This window comes from Siphateles boraxobius, unplaced genomic scaffold (genome assembly GCF_051911475.1).
Source record: "Siphateles boraxobius isolate OS27281-9 unplaced genomic scaffold, OSU_SipBor_1 25, whole genome shotgun sequence".
NCBI lineage: Eukaryota > Metazoa > Chordata > Actinopteri > Cypriniformes > Leuciscidae > Siphateles > Siphateles boraxobius.
The window spans coordinates 34713794-34739959 of NW_027508866.1; the positions used below are offsets into that span (position 1 = coordinate 34713794).

The window sequence follows — 26166 nt, forward strand, 5'->3', positions numbered from 1 at the left end:
AAAAAAACCAATGGGAAACCAAAGAGATAATGACTCTCAGTCGATACGAAAGCACTTTTTATTCAATAAATTGAGGAACTGAAAAATCATAGAGGAAGAATCCATGGCAATGTGCTCAATACCTGTTTTGAAACAAGGATGTAGTGTTGTACAGGTGAAAACAAAACAATCTTGCAACAAGATAATTCGCAATTGAAGATTTGAAGAAATGAAGCTTAAAAATTACTTACTTGGACCTCAAATGAATATGAACAGTAATGAACATTTCCAGCATCCTTTCTTTGTGTAATGCTGCGAAAACACAAACTGTTACTGAGCTGCATAACTTTCGCAAATTATGTCTTTTATAGTCCACCCTACCTTCTCTTGGCAATAATTAACAGGAAAAGCTTTCCCTGAAGAACAGCTGAGGAATCTTAAAGGGAAAGTTCACCCAAAAATGAAAATCCTGTCATTGTTTCTGCCCCTCAAGTTGTCACAATCCTGTATGAATTTCTTTCTTCTGCTGAACAAAAGAGGATATTTAGTAGAATATGGTTAACCAAACAGTTGATGGGCCCCAGACTCTCAGTATGAAAAATAAAAATACTATGGTTAATGGGACCCATCAACTATTTGACATTCATCAAAATATCTTCTTTTGTTTTCAGTAGAAGAAAGAAATTCATACAGATTTGGAACAACTTCAGGGTGAGTAAATGATGACAACATTTTTATTTTTGGGTGAACTATCCCTTTAAGGAACAACTTTTATTTTTGTTCTGCTTATTTGTGTTGCTGTTGGAAACAAGAAAAACAAAAAAAAAATACATTTGGTTTATATCATATTATTTGGGTGTTGATGGTGAGTGACTATTCCCAAAATACAAAAAAGTTTGAAGAATTCTGCCTTATAAGTAGGATGTAGGAAGGAAGGACACAAATACTTGACAGTTGCTGAATAAAATTCCTGTTAATTTTTGTATCATACTAATTTTGTTCATTTATGAGTTATAGTGTTTCAATTTGTTTTTGTCCTCAGTCACATTTTGGACAATGTTTAATTACAGGCACCTTATGGGTTGTATTTATGCTCAATTTGACATTAAGGCTTGTAGGCTCTTTGCTAAGAAGATAAATGTATGGCGTTTTGCAAAAGCCCTGTTTTTAAAGGCTTATTAAAATGTTCATTGTAAAGTTATATTTGTTGTGCTTATTTATTTGATTCTCAGTTAAAACCACAATCTATAGCATTACTGTAAAAAACGTCTGTGGTTTTGTACTTATCTGAAAAAAAAATTAAACAAAGACCTTAATTATTACTTGGGCTATATAAAGCTTGACTGATCGGGATCGGTTTTGGCCAATCATGATGACAAAAAAAGAAAGAAAGGGTAATAGTATCGGCTGCAAAAATCCTGATCAGAGCATCCCTTATATTATATTATATTATATTATATTATATTATATTATATTATATTATATTATATTATATTATATTATATTATATTATATTATATTATATTATATTATATTAGAATAGTCTGAGTTTATTTCTTGCAATTCTGATTTCCCCCCCTCAGAACTGTAAGATAAAAAGTCACAATTACCTTTTTTTATCCTGTGAAGGGAACTTCCATAGTATTATATAGTATACCGTTACTGAAATATTATAGACCTACATTAACATACTGTAATAAAATACAATACTTCACAATCAAAAATAGTGCGCGTCCCCTTTAAACAGTGATTCTTGCGCCGGGTGGAAATGGTCGCTCGCGCAGGCGACTGTGAATTCACTGACTGTGAGGAACCAGAAAATATTAGCGAGCTGCTAATGCTGAAATACACTAACATTTCATATGAATACAGCAGAAACGAAGACGACTGAAAAAAATGACACACATCAAGGTAGCTAATGAAGCGGAATGATATCATAAAAAATAATATTCCGGTTTCATGTGTATTTTTGTTTGTGTTTGATCTGACGCTAACCGCTAAAAGCTAGTTAGCAGATTGCTAATGATAAATTAACAGCTAATATAACTTTATGAAAATAATAAATTACTGCTTATTTTTGCTGTTTTAGGGTTGATTTTAAGAAAGTCTTATCGTTGTGTGTTAAAAACGGTTTTAATGCTGTGCTTTCTTAGTTTTTGAGAGCAAAGTGCTCTAGGCAGGAGAATGACATTCATATGGTAATTATTGACCATTTATCTTAGCTAAATAATGGTATTACTATTATTAAAGCAAATAATAAGTCTAAAAAGCACAAAGTGAACGTCATCCTATTTGTTTAGATGAATAATTAACAGCCCTTTGGAAACGTTGATATCGTTGATGAATCCCGGACAGTTACCATATTCTGTGTCTATTAATTAAATAAATTGTTTTTGTATGTATATTTTCTTGTTTATAATGTGTTTTTGTGTACAATGTGTTTTTCAAGTCTGATTTGAACTGCAGACTTGGTGAAATCACATTTCCCCTTTTCACTTCACGGTAAATCGGGTGTCACAAGCTGAACATCTGAAAGAGTTATTGCCAATGCTAATTTTGAAAATATTCAGTAACATTTGGTTTAGCTCATTCTGCATAATTCATTGCTTGACACATCTTAGATATTTCTCCCTATTTATTTGTTACTCATTTGTATTGAAGCATTGAGGAAAGCTTGTCTATTTGTTTCTTATTTTGACTATCCAGTGTCTGTAACTACCTAGTCAGAATTTGGAGAAAAATATATGATTTTTAACTTTTGGTTCTGTCCCATCTGCCCCAGTTTCTCTGCAGGGGTAAGTGAGGTGTATCGTATCCCATCCTAGGATGGACAGTTATTTTAAGGCTGCTGTGTGCGACCTGGACAAGCTTTTGGATGACTTTGAACTCAATGCAGGTTTGAATTTTTGCTTTACCCTTATTGTAGTGTTACAAATATTAATTTTGCACTTCTCAATTGGTGAGGGCACAACAATACATTTGGGGTTTATTCATTTTAATTTGAATGACCAGTGTCTCATTTTTCCTGAATTCAAATTCTATATATACACACACACTACATTTATGAAATTCTGTTTAAAATAAATGCTATTGTTTTGCTCTTTTTATTCATCAAAGAATCCTGAAAATTTTTATAAAAGTTTCAACAAAAATATGACGCAGCACAACTATGTTTTCAACATTGATAATAAATAATTAATTATTATTATTATGTGACACTGAAGACTGGAGTAATGATGCTGAAAATTCAGCTTTGGTCACAGGAATAAATTACAGTTTACTATATATTTAAATAGAAATCACAGTGATATTAAATTATATTTCACTTATTTATTTTTGATCAAATAAATGCAGCCTTGATGAACATAAGAGAATTCTTTCAAAAACATTGAAAAACTTACATATATATATATATAAAACATGTATCTTATAGCTAGTTTCTAAAGTTGTATAATATCATAAAGCAAATAAAAAACTATATCATACATAATATGCTGTCTAATCTTATAATTAATAAATAATTTGGACCCTAAAATTGCTAGAAAATCAAAGCTATATGTTTAACAAAGTTGTGTTCCAAATTTGAATTTGATATTACCGCCCAATAGGTAGTAAAATAGTACCAAAGCGAATAATAAAGAAAGTAAAGTACCATTTGCATGGTTAAGGTGATGTCTAATTTTAAAATGGTTTTAACAGGATGAATTTTGAGTTTTTAAGCATTCGCTTGATACCCTAATTAGTGATGATTACTAAAATATGTGATGGGGGGAAAAAGGCAACTGCTAGCAGTTAAAAGGTTGTCAGTTTTATGATATAATTACATATCGTTTGGTTTTATATTACTGTTGATGTTTTGATGTAAACTATATTATAAATTAATTTAATGTTTCACTTTGTTTTCAGAGGAGCTTGAGAACAAGCCCACCACATATGCAAGCGCTCCTTGTCCCGACTCCACGCTCGACTCAGGTCACCATTTGGATATTCAGAGCTTCATACCAGAGGTCTCACAAACACTCCCAGAGGTCTCACAAACACTCCCAGATGTCAACGCTCTGCACTATGGACTTACATCACAAAGTATTACCCTAAACCAAAAAGATTCTTATTCAAATGAACGGCCACTCACAGGTGTGGACCTCCTGTCCTCCGTCGATAGCAGAGGTATCAAAAGTTCGGCTCCTCCTTGTCCGGACCGGTCACTGAAACCTGTGTGTGACCTGGTGAATGATACGGGTTCTGCAAACCTCCAGAAAGCCAGTAGTCAGGAAGACTTCAAAGAGCTGGACGTTCCTGAGAAGCAAACTAATGAGGAGCTTCTAGTGGACTTTGAGAGTCCTGTAGTATCTTGTCCAGAAGATTTTTCTAAATCCAACCATGGTGAATTACCAAAACATGACTCTGAGATTAACTCTAACTCCTTCAGTCTGCTGGATGTCATATTACCTGCCTTTAGTGACCCTCATGGATCATCTAGCATCACAACTTTGGAGTGCAAACACACCGAAAGTTCTTGTCCTGAAGAATCAAGCCTCAGTGATCAGAACACTTCTCAATGCAATCCAATGAATGAGGAAGATGTTACTAATTCAATTCCTCTTGCTACAGATGAAGATATTTCAGTAACGAATGATGAGCATGCTGTTTTGCTCCAGCCGGATTCAAAAGATGCACAACTGTCTGAAGATACTGGTGTCAAGAATCCAGAAGATTTAGCTGGAAGTCCCTCCTCGGAGAAGGAATCTTCTCTGTCTTGTTTGCCGATGGCAGTTTCTATGTGTGGATCGCTCGTGGCGTCTTTAGACCCTCAAAAGGCAGCCGTGATAGAAACCAAAGATGAGGCTGAACTGGAAATAAATTCAGCAATCCGAGAGGCTGAAGAGTTAATTCTTCCTTTAGAAGAGCCTGTAAATCCATTCTCATCCAGTAGGCCTGATTCCTCACCTGAAGATGAACCTGAGCTAGTCCAGATCATGTCGAACCCCGAAAGGGCGTCTGCTGTCTCAGGCCATTACCCTGAAAGAAACTTTAAGCGCACCTTTTCGCCTACAGATAAACTAACCTGTAGAGATGTGTGTGAAAGCAACCCGTCACCACCCTATTCAGAGAGCCCAAATTATTCCTATGAGTTCGGTATCACTAACGATTACCTTCCTGAAAGTGACCAGACCGTGATGATGGTCACGGATGAGGAGCTAGATGCCTTTCTAATGGGTCAGGGTGTGAAAATCAACTCTGACGCTGATGCAGAAAAATTCGCAGATGATGGTTTTTCAGAATTTAACGGAAATGCCGATGGCTATTTAGATGAGGAATTGCAGAGCTGTAAAGTAGACACATTCGCCTCTCCTGAGAGCGATGGCTCACTTCAATATCTGGAGGAGAGCGAGGGTTCAAACGTTTCTTCTTCGTCTCAGGAAAGCAGCCCGCTGAGAACAGACTCCACGCAAACAATTAGCCATGAAAACATAACCAGCCCTGTTGAGATTCAGTCAGTTTGCTCCCCCAACCAAGAGTTAAATTACGGCGGGGCGAGACCAAAGCAGTTGTCCAACCAAACCGTACGGCCTCCATCGGAAAGACACCGAAGCAGTCGTGCTGAAGCCGATTTGGCAGGTCCTGCTGCGGAGAACGACTCGCAATTTTCGACCAACCGAGATGAAAATGACTGTGAACCTCCCTCTTATCAGCAATATGATGCCAGTTACGGGCACGATGAGCTCTCAGAGCCTCCACCGTACCCAGGAGAGACTCTGGAGGACAGGGAATCATCTGTCGATCCTGCAGGTCTCGAGGCCGAGGGTCTGGGATCCAAGCAGCCACCGTGGGTCCCTGACTCTGAGGCGCCTAACTGCATGAATTGTGAACAAAAATTTACCTTTACTAAGAGGAGACACCATTGCAGAGCATGTGGAAAGGTGAGTTTGTTATCTCTCAGTATGTCAAAGCAAAATATATGTATGCTATGCCGTTCAAAAGTTAGAGGTCCATAAGATTTTTAGAAATTAATACTTTTATTCAGCGAGGATACATTATATTGACCAAAGGGACAGTAAAGACAGTCATAATGTTAAAAAAGATTTCTGTTTCAAATAAGTGCTGCTCTTTTGTACTTTTTGTTAATCAAATAATCCTGAAAAAAATTGTATCATGGTTTCTGCAAAAATATGGAGCAGCACAACTGTTTTCAAAATTGATAATAATAAGAAATGTTACTTGAGGAGCAAATCAACATATTAGAATGATTTCTGAAAGATCATGTGACACTGAAGACTGGAGTAATGGTCCTAAAAATTCAGCTTTGCATCATCATAAATTACATTTTAAAATATATTCACATAGAAAAGTTATTTTAAATTATTATAGTATTTCATTTGTTTTTGATCAAATGAATTCAGCCTTGGTGAGCATAAGAGACTTCTTTCAAAAATATTAAAAACAATTGAATAGTTGTTTATTTATTTTATTATTAATAAAAAAATTATATATATATATATTTTATTATTTTAACTGTATAATTGGCAATTGCCCCAGAGAAGCAAATTCCTTGTCTACAATATTACTCTGCGCTCTTTCTTCTCAAAGAACAAAATAGTTTAAAGTCAAATTAATATTTCATGTTCATTTATTATTTGTGGTGTGAGTATCCACATAATAAGCAAGATACGTACAGTCAGACGGCCATTATTACAAACGAGTCCCCTTTCACCCGGTTTATTTGGCATAAATTAACTTAGAGGCTTAGTAATGTGTTTGCTTCAGCTCTGAAAGTGACTTTGTAACTTTTGTAGTTGTTGAATGTGTTCTGACTTTCAGAGGTGAAAGGCAAATAACCGCAGTGTGAATCAATGAATTTACATGCAGTCAGCTGCCTTGATTTTGAGCAAAGATCTGTGACACAACCCTGCCGTTGTGTTAGTTATTGTCTATTTATAACCGCAGGAAAGCCTTAAACCTGTAGTCCTCTGCCTTAGACAGCAAAAGTATTCATTTTATTTATTGGTGTGAGGTCTCTTTTGTTTTCATTACGTCAGTGTGGGGTTTATTCTCCCCTGGAGGTGCTAAATATAGAGGCAGATTTGTTGGGTCAGCAGGATGTATTTTTAGCGATGATATAGTTTCCAGCTTGAATTGCTGCACCGAGTTGCCATTTTCATGACGTATTGGGGCAATAAATAAAATGGGCTAAAGGACACTAAGGAGTTTTCTCCAGGTTTATGCTTGATGAAGTACTGCGTTTACCCAGTGTTTTGAGTGAATAATGTTGTCTGCTTTGCAGGTGTACTGTGCTGGCTGCTGCAACCGTAAATGCAGACTGAAATATCTGGACAAAGAGGCCAGGGTTTGTGTCATCTGCCATGTTACCATACAGAGAGGTGAGTGCTGCTTAACCACTTTAATATGCTGCCAATCTGTCTTAATGAAATCTACTGCAACATTTAAGTGGATGCACTGCACTCTACCTTTAAAATATCCATCATAATAACACCCATACATTAAAAGGTTAGACAATCTGTGGCAGTAGTTCATGTCAGTGTAGAAATGGGGCACATGAAGCATTGTTTAGTTCTAGCTGGACACAAATTAGGTTGATAAAATGAGTGCTTCTGTAGAAAAACTACTGTGAAATAGTTGTTCTGGACAGACTCTAAATGCCCTTTCACATCAATAATGAAAACTGTATCCATAAAGTTAATGTTCAAACTCCAAGGACTGGTTTCACATAGAGGGCTTAGATCAGGCCTTAGTTCAATTAGGACATTTAAGTAGCTTTTATAAACATGCAATTCTGGTGTGCGTCTTGAAACAAATACAATGGCTCTGACATATTTTAAGATATATCAGGGCAAGTTGCTTTTATTTAAAACAGCTCAAACATGCATTTTAGTCTGGGACTAGGCTTATGCCCCGCCTGTGAAACCAGGGTTTAAGAGAATAGTGGAGTCTATACCACAACTGTATGGTAACAGAGAAATAATTTCTTTGAAAGCACTTTCGTAGTGTTTTTTCCCAGCTGATAAATGAGAAAAACATTGACGGCTAATCAATATTCTTTCTGCTTTAATGTGCACTCTGTGATTGTTCACAATACATAAATGAAGCATGCTCTATTAGTGTGGGCACTTATATAGGTATCATTATAGTTTGTGTTTTTTTATTCTACACACGTTTAATTTGTTTTGCACATGAGGCAAAACAACTGCAGTTGGTCGCTTTACATGTTGGTTAGATGTTGTGGAAGGTGTAAAATTTGGCTGATGGTCAAAGGGCAGAAAACAGGCAGTTTTCATGCAATCAATAAATGTTATATAGAATATCTTTTTCTGTTCCTTTCAGTTTGTTTTAGTAATTTTGTTATGTGCTTTTTTAATTCTTATTTAGCTTCAATTTATATTTGAGTTGAAGTCATTTTAATATTTCCACTTCAACTTTATTTCAGTTAGTTGCCAATGCAACCTTTCTTATTTTTAGAAGTTTTTCATCTCATATTTTAATTTTATTTATTTCAGCTTATTAGTTTTATGTGACAATAACAACACTGGCTCATGGAGCACTTGCGTCCCTTTTAATTTGTGGCAAACTTTTTCTTGGACAAAACATCTGAAGCTCTTTTATTTTTCAAGGACTGATGTAATGGAGAAGATCAAGGCTTTGTTTTTGTTTTTTCTCGTCCTGGATGGTCTATAAAAAGAGGTTGGCACACGGTGTGTGGCTGAGCGTGCGGTCCATTTGCACATTAAAAAGGACATTCATCACAGAGCGTCAGTCGCCAGCCAGCTCTCGCAGGGTTTGGTGCAGGGCTGGGTGGAGCCAGGGCACTGGTGCATGTCCTTGAATGTGTGTGTGTGTGTGTGTGTGTGTGTGTGTGTGTGTGTGTGTGTGTGTGTGTGTGTGTGTGTGTGTGTGTGTGTGTGTGTGTGTGTGTGTGTGTGTGTGTGTGTGTGTGTGTGTGTACAGGACCCACCTGGTGCAGTATACGTGACACTCTCTCTCTCATTCACTCTCCGGGTTGAGGAATCGAGTTAGACACACACATACATACACACACACATCTTGTCGTCAGCACAGTACACATTTCAGGAAAGGAGGGTTTGTCACCACTCTCAGCCCAGGGCAGCCATTTAATACGACCTCGTGCGTGTGTGTGACGGACTGAGCGTGCACTCGGAGCCAGTGATATTCGCAGGGCTGGAACCTGGTCCAGGACAGACCAGAACTCAGTGTGAGGTTGCGGAAGTGAGCTGCGCCCCATCCGGGATGAGAGAGGCTCAAGGATGTGCCCTCTATCTCAGTCACTCACGGACTCTCTCTCGCTTATCGGCAAGATGGACACTTCCTCCTCCGCTCGTTGCACACTAACGGCGTCCTGGGAGACTAACATGCAACCTGTGATTAACCTGGAAGACAGTTTGGGTTGGAGTTAAATTGGGAATGAGGTAAGATTAGGATATCAAAGAACTGAATCACAATCTGCGATTAATCGCTCAGTGGCTTTATTTTGTTAACTCTTTTAAGTTTTTAACTTTAACTTTAGTTGTTCCAGTGTGAATTTCCAAATACTCAAGGACGTTTTGTCCTGCTGTTTCTTGGCTTCACAGTTTCCATCCGTCTTGTTGTGATAGTCGTTTTCGCCGTGAGCCAGCACATTTTGGCGCTTGTGCCTCTAGCTGACATGTTTTGCGGGTATCACAGGCAGTGCCAGTGTAATCAGGTCGATGAGCCTCTATGAGCCTTAATCAACATAATGCACTGACTCATGGCTGGACAGGGTGTCAGCACACTGGGCTGTGGTTTGCACTGGACGTCCTGTTTCTTGAGTTCAGTTTGGTGGCTCATTGCCCATCACTTTAATAACAACTTGCTGTGATTGCCCCTCAATGCTCTCGGTTAAAGACACCAAGCCTGTGGTGTTGTGAACATTTGATGGTTTTGATTTATTAGAATGTGACTCAGCTTGAATGAGGTCTGTACTTTGGACTTTGATTATAACTTGGTTTACCACAGGTCAACACTTTTTAGCTAGTGTAAAATTACATTTTAAATTAAGTGTACAGCAAATATATTACCGTTCAAAAGTTTGGAATCTGTTATAATGTTTTTAAAAGAAGTCTCTTATGTTATGTATGTCTCTTAAGTAATACAGTAAAACATTTATTCCTGTGATCAAAGCTGAATTTTTAGCATCATTACTCCAGTCTTCGGTGTCACATGATCCTTCAGAAATCATTCTAATTTGTTGATTTGAAACATTTCTTATTATCAATATTGAGAAAACTTATGCTATTTCATATTTTTGTGGAAACCATAATACATTTTTTTCAGGATTCTCTGATGAATAGAAAGTTCAAAAGAACAGCATTTATTTGAAATAAGTTAATCTCTTTAAAATAAACCTCCTGACCCCAAACTTTTGAACGTTATTATATAGGTACAGTATATAAATATATTTGATCTATGAACTCATCTTTCACTGCATTCACAGTGCATTTAAAGGGGCAGTTCTCCCCAAAATGTTAATTCTGTCATCACTCATTCCACATGACTTTCTTTTGTGGATTGCAAACGCTAGTATGTTGATTCTGCTCTTTTTTAAATTAAATGAAAGCATATAAACCCAGGGATGTCAAGCTCCATAAAAATAGTTAATACTTGACAGTGTGCTTATATTTAAAGTCATATGGAAGTTCTATGTGTGACGAACTGACTGAAACACATTCACTCGACTGCAGTGGAGGCGGGTAAGATTTTCGGTAAATATTGACTGTTCCTCACACAAAGACATGACCACCATTTTTTCCACCATTGGGCCAAACCATTCCCATTACATTCACTGCCGATCCGGCCCAGCCGGTATGGATTTGGTTTCATTTTCCAATGCACGGCTGATATCAGAGCTCTTTTAAATGTAATACAAAAGCTTCAGTCCACTCGTTGCCCTGCAAGAGTTCTCTCTCTGCAAGAGTTTACAGATGGTATGAGATGTAAATACTGATCGCATTATGGAGGATAATCAGATATTTCTTTTATTTTTATTATTAGTGTTTACTTGGCTCAAATAGCAAGCTTGGCCAGCTACAGAGAAACTTGAAGCCTGGCAACAGACAAGTGACCAGTCCTGAAGGGCGACGTAACTACACACATTCTACCTGCGCGGTTCAATTCAGGCCGAAAGCAGTCGGTGATCATGCCGTGCCGAACCAAGCTCAAGTGGAAATATAAGTAGAAGCGTTCCTTGGAACCGTTCCTTAGAACCAAGTCTATCGATGACAGCACACTAGTCCACCCTTTATTCAAATATTACAAAAAAATCTTAAAGATTTGGTAAGCATATTGCGTAGTTGTGCTTGTAGTCAATTGTTTTATTTGTGGTAACGCAATGAAACATGACAAATTGTGCAGATCATTTTTGGTCAGGCTGTCATACAGAGTAATAATGAACACATGCAAAAACAAGAGGGAACCAACGAAATTTTAATAACTGATTATGTTGTAGTCAAAGTATGCTTTTACCAGTGAGCTTTTTGTTTCTCTATGCTTTTTTTGTTTTTGCATAATAAGATAAAAATCCATAGCTGTAGTTTGCCCTCTTTCCAGATATAAATATGTTCAGGGTCTTTAAAAACAAAACTCCCTTCCAGACAACGTTTCTGACGAAGGGTGCCTGACGAAGACCCTTTGGGGCGAAACGTTGTTAATTTTAATAAATCCTTGGGAGCAGAAGTGGCAGTGTGCCGATTCTTGTTTATTTTGAATTTAATGCTTCATTTGATCGAGCACCTGCCAAAAGTTTTTTTGATGTGGGCACAATTTTTTCTTTTTTGAATTACTATAATAAGAACGTAATATATACATGGGGAACAGGACTGTAAAATGCTGTGTTACCCCACTGTTCCTTTCTCTCAATCATTGTCCCAGCATGACCTTCCATTCACTACACTGAAAAGACGCCTAATTTAGGAACGTCTGGTTTTGTTTGTCTGTGTGCAGCTCAAGCCCATGAGAGAATGATGAGCCCCACTGGGCCCAGTCCCAATCCCAACATCCCATCAGAGTACTGCTCCACCATACCACCCATGCAGCAGGCCCGTGCTGCCGGCACCCTCAACTCTCCCCCACCCACCGTCATGGTCCCCGTGTCTGTCCTCAAACACCCCGGTAATGATGGTACGCACTGCACTCTGAGCCAGAAGGCTGATTTATAGCTCTTATGGCTATAAAACACAGTGACTTCCACTTACTGTAATTAGATCATGAATGAAAGAGTGGCTGCGTCCCAAATTGCATGCACTCCATATCATATAGAGTGGAAGACTAGGCTAGCTTCACTAGCTAAATTGATACTTTTAATCAGCAAGGATGCATCAAATTGACTAAAAGTGACATTAAAGACATTTAAATATTACAAAATATTTGTATCATGGTTTCCACAAACATATTGCACATACGGCACAAATCAGCTTTCATTTCATTTCCTGAGCAGCATATTAGAATGATTTCTGAAGGATCATGTGACACTGAAGATTCAGCTTTCCATCACAGGAATAAATTACTTACTTACTTACTAAATTACTTACTTACAGGAATAAATTACATTTTACAATCTATTTAAATAGAAAACAGTTTTTTGAAATTGTAATAATATTCAACAATATTACTGTTTTTACTGTATTTTTGATCAAATAAATTCAGCCTTGGTGAACAGAAGAGACTTCTGTCAAAACCCCCCCCAAAATTTTGGTGTAATAGTACACAAATTTCCTCTTCATCACATCTGAGTTCAAGCTTACTTTATTTGATACCCTGTTTCAAGCCTGATCCTAATGACACTGTCGCTTGTGTTTCTGTATTTGTTCCTGTAGGTTTTCCACGTGAGCAGAAGCATGTGTGGTTTGCTGATGGCATCCTGCCAAACGGTGAGGTAGCCGACACCACCAAACTCTCCGTACAAACCCGAAGATCCTCTCAGGAGTCGAGCCCAGTAACGCCAGACCCACCGGGGGTGAGACGCCGAAATCCTCTAAACTGATGCTGGAGATAACTGATAGTGACAATTGAAGTCATTAATTGATTTGTTGCCTTTCAGCCTGACGGTAAAATTCCTGGCGAGTCTGATGAGAGTGCCGGAGTCAGTTCTGACATCGCTACTGAGGTGTGCCGCCCACCCATCAGAGGCCCGTGGGACTACGGCTTGCTTTGTGGGGTTGGCAACTGCGTACAGAGAGCGGTCAGTCTGGTGCCGGAGGATGACGAAGGTCTGCCTCCACTTCTCATTACTACAGGAGAGGAGGAAGTTGGGGGTAAGGACTTTTTAAAAGCTTCTACCAGATGGTAGACATCATTTTGGAGGTCATTCATGTCTAAATGGTAGGGCTGGGGGAAATCAAAAAAATGATGAAATGGTAAATTGTGTAAAATGACAACTACATTAATGCCTAATGATTATAAAGTTAAGGCCTGGTTTAACAGAAAGGGCTTAGATTAAGCCAGGATTAGGTCTTACTTAAACTACATTTAAATAGCTTTTATAAACGTGCCTTGAGACAAAACAATGACACTGACATATTTTAAGATATGCTCAAACATGCATTTTAGTCTGGGATTAGACTTAAGCCTCGCCTGTGAAAACGGACACATATCACATATAGAAATAAAAAAAACTAAGAAAATAAAACAATACAGATGTACATGTTTGCTCTTTTAAAGTAACACACACTCAGGTTGCTATTAAGAATCCTTTGATTAGTGATCGACCGATATTGATTTTTTATAACCGATACAGATTATTTGCATGTGTATGTGCCCGATAACCGATATGCAGAACCGATATTTATTTACTGTTATACTTCTGTTTTTGGCACAATTATTACAACACAAATGAACTGAACTGAACAAACCATTTTATTTATAACAATCACTCCCTCCTTGCATACAAAAAAAACCCTTGATATTTATACACAAATAAATAGAGGGGTCTGAGTCCAAAAAATAAAGTGCACTTTGTTTAAAAATAAAAGCTTTGATGAGGTAAAAAATAAAGCACAAAAACTATTCTAACATATTTGGATATGTTTATTTGTTTTCATAAATGGTAAACTAATCAAATTACAATAAAAACATTTATATAATTACATTATATAATTTATATCTAAATTATACATATCATTTATAAGCATCAGCAGCAACAATGTTAACAATAGGCAAAATAAATGTTAAAAGTCTAATGTTTTCATATGGAAAAAATAATTGACAGGGGAGTCATATCACCTTTGCAGAAATGTAATTCATTTTAAACAGTTTTAGAAGGTTTATGTGCCGTTTAATAGGTTTAAACTAAGAGTGAGGAATAATTCACTGGGTAATATTAATTCACTGCATAATATTAGCTGGAATAGCCTATAACATCAGGAAAGTAACAAACAAAACAGCATATACATCATTGCATTTTCCAACTAGTATGTTATTAATTATTATTAATATTTTTGTCGGTCTAGATCATGAAATGCTTTATGACAAAGTGCTGTTTATCTATGCATTTACACATAACTATAACATTAGGCTATACGTTACTCAACCGCGATCGCGCGTGCAGATAATAAATAATTAATTTCCACAAAGCGGTATATTTAGATGTCTATTAGCGAAATAATTGCTGTAAATGATAATATAATCTAGGGTGTTTAAACAAGATAATCTTGTCAAAAGTTTCATTCAGTGGCCGTGCTAGAGCATTCCTGATCATCAACCCAGTGAATGCTCAGCAATATGAACAAACTTTTTTTTCGAGACTAATGGTGAGCAAATACAACAGATAGAGAATTAAATTCAGCTCTTTTATTTTCAACATGCACTCATTCATGTCTGTTTTATTTAATTAGTGTAAAGTTACGTCTTTATTGGGGAAGGACGTGACGGATTACGCTACGTGGCTCAATGAGTTCGTCTCAATTTTTTAGAACCAAGCTGCATAAATAAACTATATCAGGAATTTATGTCTCAAATCTCATTTCTGCATGTCTGTTATGTTAAATAAAGTTGAATAATTAAAGCAAAGCAAGTAGAACATATACTTTACCTGTGCACAGAGTTGTTATTGATTGATCTCCTCAGACGCGGGCTGCAATGGCGGAATTCTCAAAACGGCCACAAGATGGCGCCGTTTATCGGAAAATCCGATATTACAAAACCGATTCCCGATTATGGGAAAATGCTTAAATATCGGGAAAAATATCGGTAAACCGATTCATCGGTCGATCACTACCTTTGATCCTTCATCATACAACCAATATGTTTTTTAACCCATGTTTTAATTTATACAGTATACAAGTTCTGTTGTGCAGCACTTTATAGACAAAAATAAAATACATTTTTATTTTATATTTTCTTTTGATTCCATTTTAGATTGACTAAAATATGAAAGTTTTATGAATTTACTTCATTAGACAACATTTTTTAATAGCTTTTATATTTTTGAATTAAATCATAAAACAGAATTTAGGGGAAAATATAACTATTTCATTAGGCCCTATGCATGCTGCAATGCTTATGGCAAAATGAGTTTATGTATGTCTTTGTTAATGACATTTACGTATAGAGGTTAATTAGTATCCTAATTGAAGATAAACTGGCATATACATGTGTAAAATGTGTAGCTTTAACTGAAGCTACTGCTGTTCAGGTTATTATTTTGTCACAATAGTCAAATGTGAGAATTCAGAGCGAACTCTTTATGATGTGGTGCTGTTTTTCTTTATGTAATTTTCTTTTCATTTCATTAGATTTATTAGTTGAGGAACGTCCTGCTGCTTGCCAAATTTTGCTGCTGTTGGAGGAGGGAGGCCCACAACCTCTGATCTTCGTGCTCAACGCCAATTTACTGGTGAACGTCAAGATCGTCACATGTATGTTATGATGTCTGAACTTGATTTGAAATATGTGATCATGTTCCACTTGTTCATTTGATAAAATTGCTCTCAAGTTTGCTCTCTGTCTCTCTGTTTGTGTTGTAGATTGTGAGAAGAAGTGCTGGTGTCTGAGCTCTAATGGTCTTCAGGGAGTTGGCCAGAAAGAGCTGGTGTTTATAATCGAGTGTCTCCCAGAGGAAAACAGCCTGCCTAGAGACGTATTCAACCTGTATGTTAGTATATACCAGGATGCACAGAAAGGTACGTCACCCAGAACTCTTAAGGCATGACACTACTGGCAAAAACAGTGGTTTTTCATGCACTTGGCAGTTTTAATATTTTGGACTATTTGGCTTTTCATAAGGTGTTGTTTCAGACTAGTGGATTTTTTAAATGTATATTTCAAATACAATACAAATCTTTAAAGGTTTTTTTTTCCCTCCGGAGTCATAAATCAGTGCTTACCTACACCAAACTTTTCAGTTTTATCTATATTCTGAAGGTTTTTACTGAGGGGTTTGTTCATGCATCCTAAAGCGTGGTGTAAATACATTTTTATCTGGCTGTTGACAGTATTTACTGATTTCTGGAGTGATAAACAGAGATATCTCTTTTTAACTGTAATATATCAACACTATGAAACAATACCTGACTTTACCAAAACAGAAATCTGAATATTGGATAATGTATGCATATTATTAGTGCATATTTAATTGGATAATGCCTGATTTGAATATTTAAGCATACCATATCAGAAATACAAAAGATGTTTGCAATTCTTTATGTAGTCAGTCAATTGGGTAAGTATGGTGATTATCTATTAGTTACTTTTTTTACCCTTTTCACCTTTGGTGTCCTACCTTAAAGGGCTTTAAGGTAGGATTAAAACCCTTTATAGCATTTTAATTTTATTTTTTGCACCAAAACCAATATTCCACCCTCTTTCTGGCCTTTTAGAGATTTTTGCACTACTATACTGATAGCAAAATAGATTATACAGGATTTTTTTTTTGTTCTTTTTGGTGCATGATATTTTATCTGTTTAACCAAAACTAAATGAGTGTCATACGGTGGCTTATATGTCGTTTTTTTATTTTTCCCATGACAGGGAAGTTCGTTGAGCACCTTGGCAATCTGACATTCACTGATAGTTTCCTGGGCAGTAAAGACCACGGCGGCGTCCTGTTCTTCACTCCAACCTTTCAGCCTCTGGATGGTCTTGCTTTGCCGCAGGTCTCGTTCCTCTGTGGTCTTTTGATTCAGAAGCTGGAGGTGCCGTGGGCTAAAGTGTTTCCCCTCCGACTGCTGCTCGCTCTAGGGGCACAATACAACGGTGAGCCCTCATTAGAGCATCCAGAGAAGAAAATGTTGTTATTAAAGTATTATTGTTATCAGAATATATGATATTAGCTCATAGTTCCACCCCTCCAGTCATGTGATCTGTTGCATATTTTTACAGTGTATCCCTGCCCATTGGTGAGCGTGCGTTTCCGTGACTCAGTTTTTAAAGAGACAGGACACACCATCATGAATCTGCTCACAGTACGTGTTCACATTAAACCTTCACTTGTCTGTCATGGCAGGATTTAACTCATTCATATAAACTTGAATGAATAGTTCAGTCATGCACTGCTGTTTTGAAGTCTTGTTTTGTTTAATGTTTTAGAAAAGAAGTTTCTAGTCACAAAGGCTGATCAAAAATACAGTAAAAACAGTAATGTTGTGAAATATTATTACAATTTCAAAGTATAAATTTTCTATTTAAATTTTTTTAAATGTAATTTATTCCTGTTATGGAAAGCTGAATTTTCAGCATCATCACATTAGTTTTCAGTGTCACATGATCCTTAGAAATTTTTTCTAATATTCTAATCTGATTTGCTGTTAAAGAAAGATTTCTTATTATTATCAACAGTTGCGCTTCTTCATATTTTTTAGGAAACCGTGATACTTTTTCTTCTAGATTCTCTGATATAAAGTCAGAAATATGATAAACAGAACAGCTTTTATTTGAAATATATGTAACATATAAATGTCTTTACTGTCACTTTTAATCAATTTAATGTTTCCTTGCTGAATAAAAGTGTTACTTCTTTTTTTTTTAAACTGACCCTGTATAAACTGTTGTGTATGTCTTTGAAAATAATGTATTTTTATGTTTATATGGCTTAATGGTGTGCAGCTGAGGTAAACATCAAAGTTATTTGATTCCAGATTATTTGGTTTTAGCCCTATACTCAATATCTAAATTTTAGGTTTATTGAGGTTTTAATTAAAATTTTTGATTTTAAAGGATTTCAAAGGGCAGGAATCAAAGATGGTAGTTTGAAGCTATTTTTCCACCCAAGTAAAACCCGAGTCGAGGGTTCAGCTCAGGACAGTTAATGAAGGAGATTAGAGAGCGCTCAAGACTGAGGCCTCTCACAGTGTACTTCAGCTCTGAGCCACTCTTGATTTCTGAGAATATATTAGCTTCTTTGGTCTCCATTCTAACTATAGTGCTTTCAAGTACGCTTTCGGACACTTTCCTGGACACAGGCATGGAAAAATATGTTGATCAAAATTGGTTTATTTCTGGTGATTCTTCTTTGCATCCATTTGAGTCTGAAGGTAAATGTAAGCCGAGTGCACACTGTATGATTTATAATAGTCCTTTACGATTGATGCTTGTCAAACTGTACGAACATGGAACACAACGTGGACCAAAGACATTTAAATGAACCAAAAGCAGGACGTGATGTCACAACATACGACCCTAGATAGGACAGAATGCTCAAGCATACCTGGTTCCTCTCATCTCAGGAGCTCCGTTGCCCGTTACAGTTCAGTACAGGCGTCAGAACCACTTTTCCTTTGAGCAGATCTTTGTTTTTGTGCAACAGTGGAATTCATGCTGCTGTTTTTATTCCTTTATTCATTTTATATGCTCTTCATAAGTTCTCACCTGGTAAAAATACCATTATATGTGCGCACATACAGCAAGCACATTTAGCCCACACACAGCATTGTTTTGGATGTTAGGTAAGTTCTGTTACAAAAAATACGTCATGAAATCTGTTTTTTGTTTTGTATCTTTAGGCTCTGTTTTTAAAATGACAGTGTGAATTCTAACCAGGACTGAATGTATCATTTTCTTTTGTGGTATGGACCAAAAGAACAGAACTAAAAGTGAACACACCCTTAAACGTGTGGTCAAAGGTTAACTATAGGCCTTGTATCCCCAAACACTTTGTATCCTCCTTCATTCTTGTGTTTTGCTGATTTTACCACAGGATCTGAGGAACTACCAATACAGTTTACCTGTGGTGGAAAGTCTGCGAGTACACATGGAGCTGGGAAACAGCTACATCGAGATTCCCAAGTCCAGGTTTAATGAGGTCAGAGTGATATTTGAGTTGGGCAGCAGTCAGGCTGTTGTTATTGTGTTGTTGGCATTGATTGTGTTTTTTTGTTCTGGCTGTTGCAGATGCTGAAGGTGGTGAACTCCTCCAATGAACATGTGATCAGTTTCGGTGCGTGTTTCAGCACAGAGGCCGATTCCCACTTGGTTTGCATGCAGAACGAAGACGGAAGCTACCGGACTCAAGCCAATAGCATACCAGGAAAAACCAGGAGAGGTTTGTCAAGCGCTGCTAATGATGGGCGATATTGTTAAAAATACTTATTAACTTTGTTTTCTCTTAAATGGGCTAAAATGTTTGGTAGAACTTGTATAGTGCATTATATATAAAGGCTTTAAGTAAAGTATTTTTAATGCGTCAATTATGTCTTGTAATAGACATTATAATGCATTGTGTGGACTTATGAATGACCATAGTTAAAATAATTAATATGTATTCTAAAAGTTCTTGTGGGATTTGTAATCAGATGGTGTCAGCAGATGACAAGTCTTTCTTTTGCAGTGACTGGAGCTAGTTTTGTGGTGTTTAATGGTGCTCTGAAAGCTTCATCAGGATTTATTGCCAAATCTAGCATTGTGGAGGGTAATGCTTTTATACAAGTCAGTTTTTTAACACTACATCAGATTATTACTATCAAAAAGAAGAGCTGTATCATCACGCTGTCCCTTTTCATCTTTAGATGGGTTAATGGTGCAAATCCCTCCGGAGACAATGGAGGGTTTGCGACAGGCCCTCAGGGACCAGGGCGACTTCCAGATACCCTGTGGAAAGGCAGATTCAGAAGAGACACGAGAAAATGTGAATGTACGCTGGGTCGACTGGATCGCACCTGTCAACACTGGGTACCAACGATTTATCATACATTTTTACTCTTAAAAATCTAAATTTTTCTAAACTTTTGATAATGTTTTAGAACAAAAAAAGAAGTCTCTTCTGCTCTCACCAAGGCTTAATTTATTTCAGTATTCTATTCATTCTTATATGCTGATTTGCTGCTTAATTATTATTATTATTATTATTATTATTATTATTATTATTATTATTATTGAAGAACAATGGTTCTTCTACGTTGTTTAATTATTATTATTATTATTATCATCATCAATGTTGAAAACATTTTTGTGGAAAGAGTCATACTTTTTTTCCTTTTCCTTTTTTTTTCCTGATGAATAGAATATATAGCATTTATATGAAATAGAAATCTTTTGTAACATTTTAACCCTGTTTCTCAGACAAGGCTTAAGTCTAGTCCCAGACTAAAATGCAAGTTTGAACTATTTTAACTGAAAGCCACTTGCGATGGCATATCTTAAAGGTGACATATTATGCCCCTTTTCACAAGATGTATTTTAAATCTATGGTGTCCCCAGAATGTGTCTGTGAAATTTCAGCTCAAAATACCCCCCAGATCATTTATTATAGCTTATCAAAGTTGCCCCTTTTTGGGTGTGACCAAAATCGCATCGTTTTTGTTTGTCCCTTTAAATGCAAATGAGCTGCTGCTCCGCCCCCGTTCGGCTGATCCTTTACACGAGCTTCAGATACTCCAGCAATTACAAACATGAATTTCAGTCAAATCTCAGAAATAACCCGTAGCGGAGTGCAACCTTACAGAGAGACTCAGGAAAAGATTGTAATTTTAGACTGCACCTGGACGTTTCTGAATGGTTAGTGGATACATGGATGTAGTTGTTGTGGAGTTACATCGATTCATCTCATCGACTTGCATGTACCGTCATGTTTAACTTTTACGCAAGTTGACAATTCCCTGAAGTCTTTATAAGACAGCTGTGACATTTTTTGGTCAAATAGTGTTCTGTGCTCATCTGTGCAGCAACGACAGAACAGTGTACATGCTTTGCTCGAACGTTAGGCATTGTGTTAGAACTGGTTACACTTGTCGTTTGCGAAAACCAAATCGTGGCACTGTGGGCAGTTTTTTTTCTAGGCACATTTATTAAAGCAACTTATATGCCCTAATTGATCTGAGGACGAATCCTGGCCTAATCTAAGCAGTGTCTGTGGAACCAGGCTTATATGCCTTTGACTGTTGACTGTTATTTTTAAACAATTTAAAAATAAAAGTATATTAGTAAATGACAGTTTCCACAAAAATATTAAGCAACAAAAAAAAATGTTTTTCAACATCGATAACAATCAGAAATGTCTTTTGACCAGTATTGTATGTTCTAATCAGATGCTTTCTTATGGATGTGCAATATGCCAATACTGTACTGAATAATCACTTTACTGAGTGATAAAGCACTATTGATCGGTTTGGCTGCTGCTGCAAGTAACCTTGAAAGTACACTGCATTAATTGGGCACTATTTAAAATTCATTCTTTCAGCTTCCTTCAGCGGTTAATATGCTGTGTCAGGTCTAAAATAATTCCCCTAAGAAAGTATAACATGTTATGTGTGTGTTTGCATGTTTGCAGAGTCTCCAGTCCAGTGGATGGCAAGTCTCTGGAGGGAGTGTCCAGCGTCAAGATCCAGCAGGACTCTGAGTTTGAGATGGATGGCCGAACCATCAGGTGTACTGAGGTGTGTACTGCATGATGCCCGCACAATGAGTTCCTCGTTGTCATCTCTGGTTCATGTCCCGTCTCTCCCATCAGGTTTTCTATCTGCTGAAGTCTTCAGACGTTTCCCTATCTGCCATCCTCACATCATCAGCTCAGTTTCAGAGAGAGATTGCCACCGCCAGCTGTGCTGCCCTCTGCCCGCACCTCTCTGTGCTCATGGCCAATGGATTCAACTCTCTCGCGCTCCGAGTCTCCACCGACTCGGACATGGTAAATCATTTCCGGCACTAAATTAAATCAGTAGCCATGTGTACTTCATTTGACACTTTGAGGAGAGCAGTCTCAGTGGAGTGCATCTTTCTGAAACCAGATTGATATTTATCCAAAAGTTCATTGTTACTTAGAAAAGTTGTCAGCTGCTCAGCTACTACCTTCTCCATGATTTTGAGAGAAAAGGCAGTTTTGATATTGGCCTATAGTTACAAGGCTCTGCTGGGTCCAAATTGGGCTTTTTTAAAATGGGGCTTATCACTGCCTGTTTATACAAGTTTGGGACGGTCCCAGTGAAAAGTGAAGTGTTAACAATTTTGACGACAATAGGAGCAACTAGATCAATCACTTTAATGAACAAGGAAGTTGGTAATATATCCAATAGACATGAGGATGGCGTCATCTTTTTAAGTAAGACCATGACATCATCTAATGAGACAGCAGAAAAGCTAGCGCAGGAGCAATTTGGAGTAGCTACAACAATGGTGCTCTCATCAGATGGTTTTATACTTGCTCTAATCTCATTCACCTTATATACAAAGTATTTTAAAAATTTGTTGCAGTCATCAGTGGTGAAAACAGGCACCAGTGGAGTTGAGGGTGAAACAATATTCTGAATAATATCAAAGACAACTTTGGGGTTTCTCTTATTCTGATTTACAAGATCAGAAAAATACATAGATCTGGCCTGCTTTATCATTTCGTTAAGTGATGCAATCAGCTCCTTTAAATGCAGTCTGTGCACTTCCATGTTAGTGGATTTCCACAAGCGCTCTACTTTGCGACAAGTTCTCCTGGTGGAAGCAATCTCCTCATTTAACCAGGGACAAGTATTTTTAGGGGAAGTCAACCAATGAACCTCATTGGTTCTCACGCATCAAGCAAGTATGTTGTATTTTCTGTGAACAAATTTGAATGCTGTAAACATTGCTGGCAGATCAATGCTTGGATTAAACCGCTTGACTCAACATTTAACCCAGTTCATTGAACCCGCCTGAAAGAACCGGTTCACTGTAAGGAATCTTGAGACTTGAGCGGGCCAGTATAAGGTGACATTTAATATTTTCCACTACTGCTTTTTGGAAAAAATTGTTTGTTACTGGCATCACTTCTTCATTAGTAATTTCCTTCATTTGTAATCCACTGATTGTGTTTTTGTAGGTTGAGTACCAGGCTGGCTCTAGTGGCCACCTCCTGCCTCAGAAGTACATGAACGATCTGGACGGGGCTCTGATTCCAGTCATCCACGGAGGAAGCTCCTGTGTCCCCCATCAGACCATGGACATGGAGTTTTTCTTCTACATCTCGATGAGCATTTGAACGCTGCTGACTTTCCAATCAAAGGCAGCCAGTGGAGCCTTCACATTCATAACAGATGAGTTGCAGATGCATAGAAACTCATAGAAAGGTATGGAGAGCTTGATGCATTTTAAAGGAAATTAAAAAGCACTTCACTAAAGTGGAACTATATTAGCGGTCCTTTAGAATAAAGCAGAGGTCTTGGATCAGCAACAAAAATAAAAACGTGACAACTGTGCTGTGCTTCTTCGGTTGTGTTTCCGGGGTCTGTTCGGTGGATGCTGGTCGATGAATGTTGGTTTGAACTCAAAACTGAATTGTTTTTGTATGATTATGATGTCAGATATACAGAGAATTATAATCATTACTTGATTGTGCACATCATGACCGAGCATGTGAAGTCCTGCGTTTCTCAAATCTTACGTCCGTTTTTCTGAGCTGGAATCTGCTGTGTTTTTTTCCATCCGTCATAATTTACTGTTACCACATGAAGTAGCTCCGTGGGGACGTAAAAATCCATATGAAGATTTTATGTACTGATCATTGTACTTTCTAAGTACTGCCTCTTATGATTAGTCAATGTTCCTCGATCTGTAAAATACACAGAGGTTAAAATACTCCTCAGTTTGAATATTTAAAACGTATAGATGAAATCATCTGCTAATTCAATTAAGCTTTTATTAAGCTCAAATACTATTTTTGGAACTGTTCATGTGTTGATTAAAGGTGATATTTTTGATAGGGCGTTAAAATTACAAAGCATAACTCATTCTGCAATTATAACCCAAAAAAAGCGCAGTTGAGTGTATAACTCGATGTCATGCTTATAAAAAAAATGGTTGGTTGTTTAGTTTCAAACCACGTATATTTACCAAAAATACAGTTCAGTGTAAACGAAAAAGACTGTAAAGTCATCTCTATAAAACAATTTGCTTTAACATTTATATAATTATTTTCACACTACTGTATTGATTAAAGAAAAGGTCTTTTATTGAAACCTTTAAATGGCTTTATTGGCTTTAAATTACTATTAATTCATTTTACTGGACAAGCTGTAAATAACAGCCCCGCTTATTAACACTACAGATGTGGAAATGAAAAATCGGGCTTTTAAAGTTGGCCTGTAAAAAATCTCAACACATCTGAACACTTTCCATGATATTTAAACTTTGGTCGGCAAACCATTATGCCAGTTAATGAAGATGCCAAATTTCCTCACCAGTGCTTAATTTGTGATCTGATTGTCCGGATCCAGTATCTCTCGTCGGAAGAGGCGTTTATGGGCGCTCCTGACGAGAGTTAAACATGCGCCGTTAAACAGAATATTAGTCGTAGTGACAGAAAGGGAAAGATTAGCAATACAAATGCTAACAGTGAAGAAACTACCATGTTCTTTTTATCCCTCCCGGGCATTAATATGCTATTTACATTAACACAATATCAATTGAGAATGTGAATGAAACATCCCCAGTATTTGATATTCTTTATTTTGCTCTGCTGCTCTCCATTGAGCTGTACTCTGTATGTTGTTAGGATGTCAATGTCAAAATGATTAAAACGGCCAATAAAATCAAAGACTGTGGGCATGACATCTAGCATGATGCTTAAGTTTTAACGCAGAAAGAGCGCGAGGTAAGATGCAAGCAGCTAAACATTGAATCATTTAATGTTTATTAAATTAATGTCTGGCATAAATTACGATAGAAATGTTAAAAGACTGGCACTGAACTACTTGACCTCTTTAGTCAAATGTTGCCTTTTTGATTGAAAAATATATAATTTATGTGATTTGTGTCACTAATAAATCAATGCGAGTCGCCTAAAATTAGCCTAAATAGGGATTTGAGTACATTGCATGTTATTTTTTATTATTCCGGAACATTATGATTTACAAATTAAGCACTGGTTCTCACTATATTTCAGACGATAAAGTATCTGTTACTTTTAATGAGTTTGACAGATTGAAGAATCTCATGAAAACTCTATCCTTATAAATTATGCTGGATGTTGTTTCTGAATTAAGCAGCCATCTTATAAATGCAATAACCTTTATTCCTCTGTTCACTAGACTTTGGTCCTGCAGTTTTACATTCAGATTAAAATGTCACTTAAACCTTAACCCCCCCCCCCCCACACACACACACACACACACTGAATTAAGATTATGTTCATGCCAAGTTTCTGAAATCAATCTTTTTTTAAAAGCTGCATCTGAACGAAAATCTAAATGTATTAATTTGCAAAATGCACTTTTATTGTGATTGGTGAAATGAAATACAAGACGAGTGATTGTTCCTTATTTTTTATTTCAATTTTATTAATAGTGACAAAACACAACCTAAACAGTGATGAATCAGTTTATTTGATATATTGACTTGTATATTTAAATAATCTGAAGGCTTCTATAATTCTGTCACAAACCAAATACAAATATTCTTAAAATACATATGATTGTTACGGAAGGAATGAGATTAAATGTCTGAAATGAGTCAAGCATTTTAGACATCTCAGATCTTCTCACTTATATTCGTGTTTTGTGGAATACTTTGGGAGTTAAATTATTTTCTCACTGTTACTGATTAATTAAATCATCACAATTAAAGTATTTTTTATGCGTTACAAAAAGCTATTAAGATGTACCAGTTTGCATAATGTATATCTATTTATTCATGAAAACCAGATTTATTTGATTAATTATCTGGTATGGGACCTAAGGATGTTCTTCAAAACAACATTCATTTCTAATATGTATCTCATGTAGAATAAAATTTTGATAAATATGCAAA

At 36.7% G+C, this 26166-nt stretch overlaps 1 protein-coding gene across 6 annotated transcripts; it reads left to right on the plus strand.

The window, feature by feature from the left end:
* Window positions 1-1709: 1709 nt before the first annotated feature.
* On the plus strand, window positions 1710-26166 carry zfyve16 (zinc finger, FYVE domain containing 16). 6 transcript variants are annotated; one of them, XM_077243718.1, is made up of 18 exons: window positions 1710-1890; window positions 2762-2875; window positions 3886-5900; window positions 7262-7358; window positions 11971-12138; window positions 12843-12982; window positions 13067-13280; window positions 15759-15881; window positions 15990-16145; window positions 16993-17217; window positions 17344-17426; window positions 19157-19261; window positions 19351-19501; window positions 19787-19867; window positions 19965-20127; window positions 21725-21830; window positions 21905-22081; window positions 23243-26166. In XM_077243718.1, the coding sequence occupies exons 2-18, from the start codon at window positions 2806-2808 to the stop codon at window positions 23399-23401; spliced, it is 4233 nt and encodes a 1410-aa protein (XP_077099833.1). In that variant the 5' UTR covers window positions 1710-1890; window positions 2762-2805; the 3' UTR covers window positions 23402-26166. The 6 variants fall into 6 exon arrangements, 3 of the variants coding, with proteins under 3 accessions (XP_077099833.1, XP_077099832.1, XP_077099834.1); XM_077243717.1 differs by having other exon boundaries at window positions 1735-1890; window positions 11971-12147; XR_013207178.1 differs by having other exon boundaries at window positions 1740-1890; window positions 19787-19884.

Coding starts and splice junctions, on each gene's coding strand:
- zfyve16 (XM_077243717.1), top strand. CDS start 2,806: ATGGACAGTTATTTTAAGGCTGCTGTGTGCGACCTGGACAAGCTTTTG. Junction 5,901..7,261: donor ATTGCAGAGCATGTGGAAAG/GTGAGTTTGTTA, acceptor TCTGCTTTGCAG/GTGTACTGTGCTGGCTGCTG. Junction 20,128..21,724: donor ATCGCACCTGTCAACACTGG/GTACCAACGATT, acceptor GCATGTTTGCAG/AGTCTCCAGTCCAGTGGATG.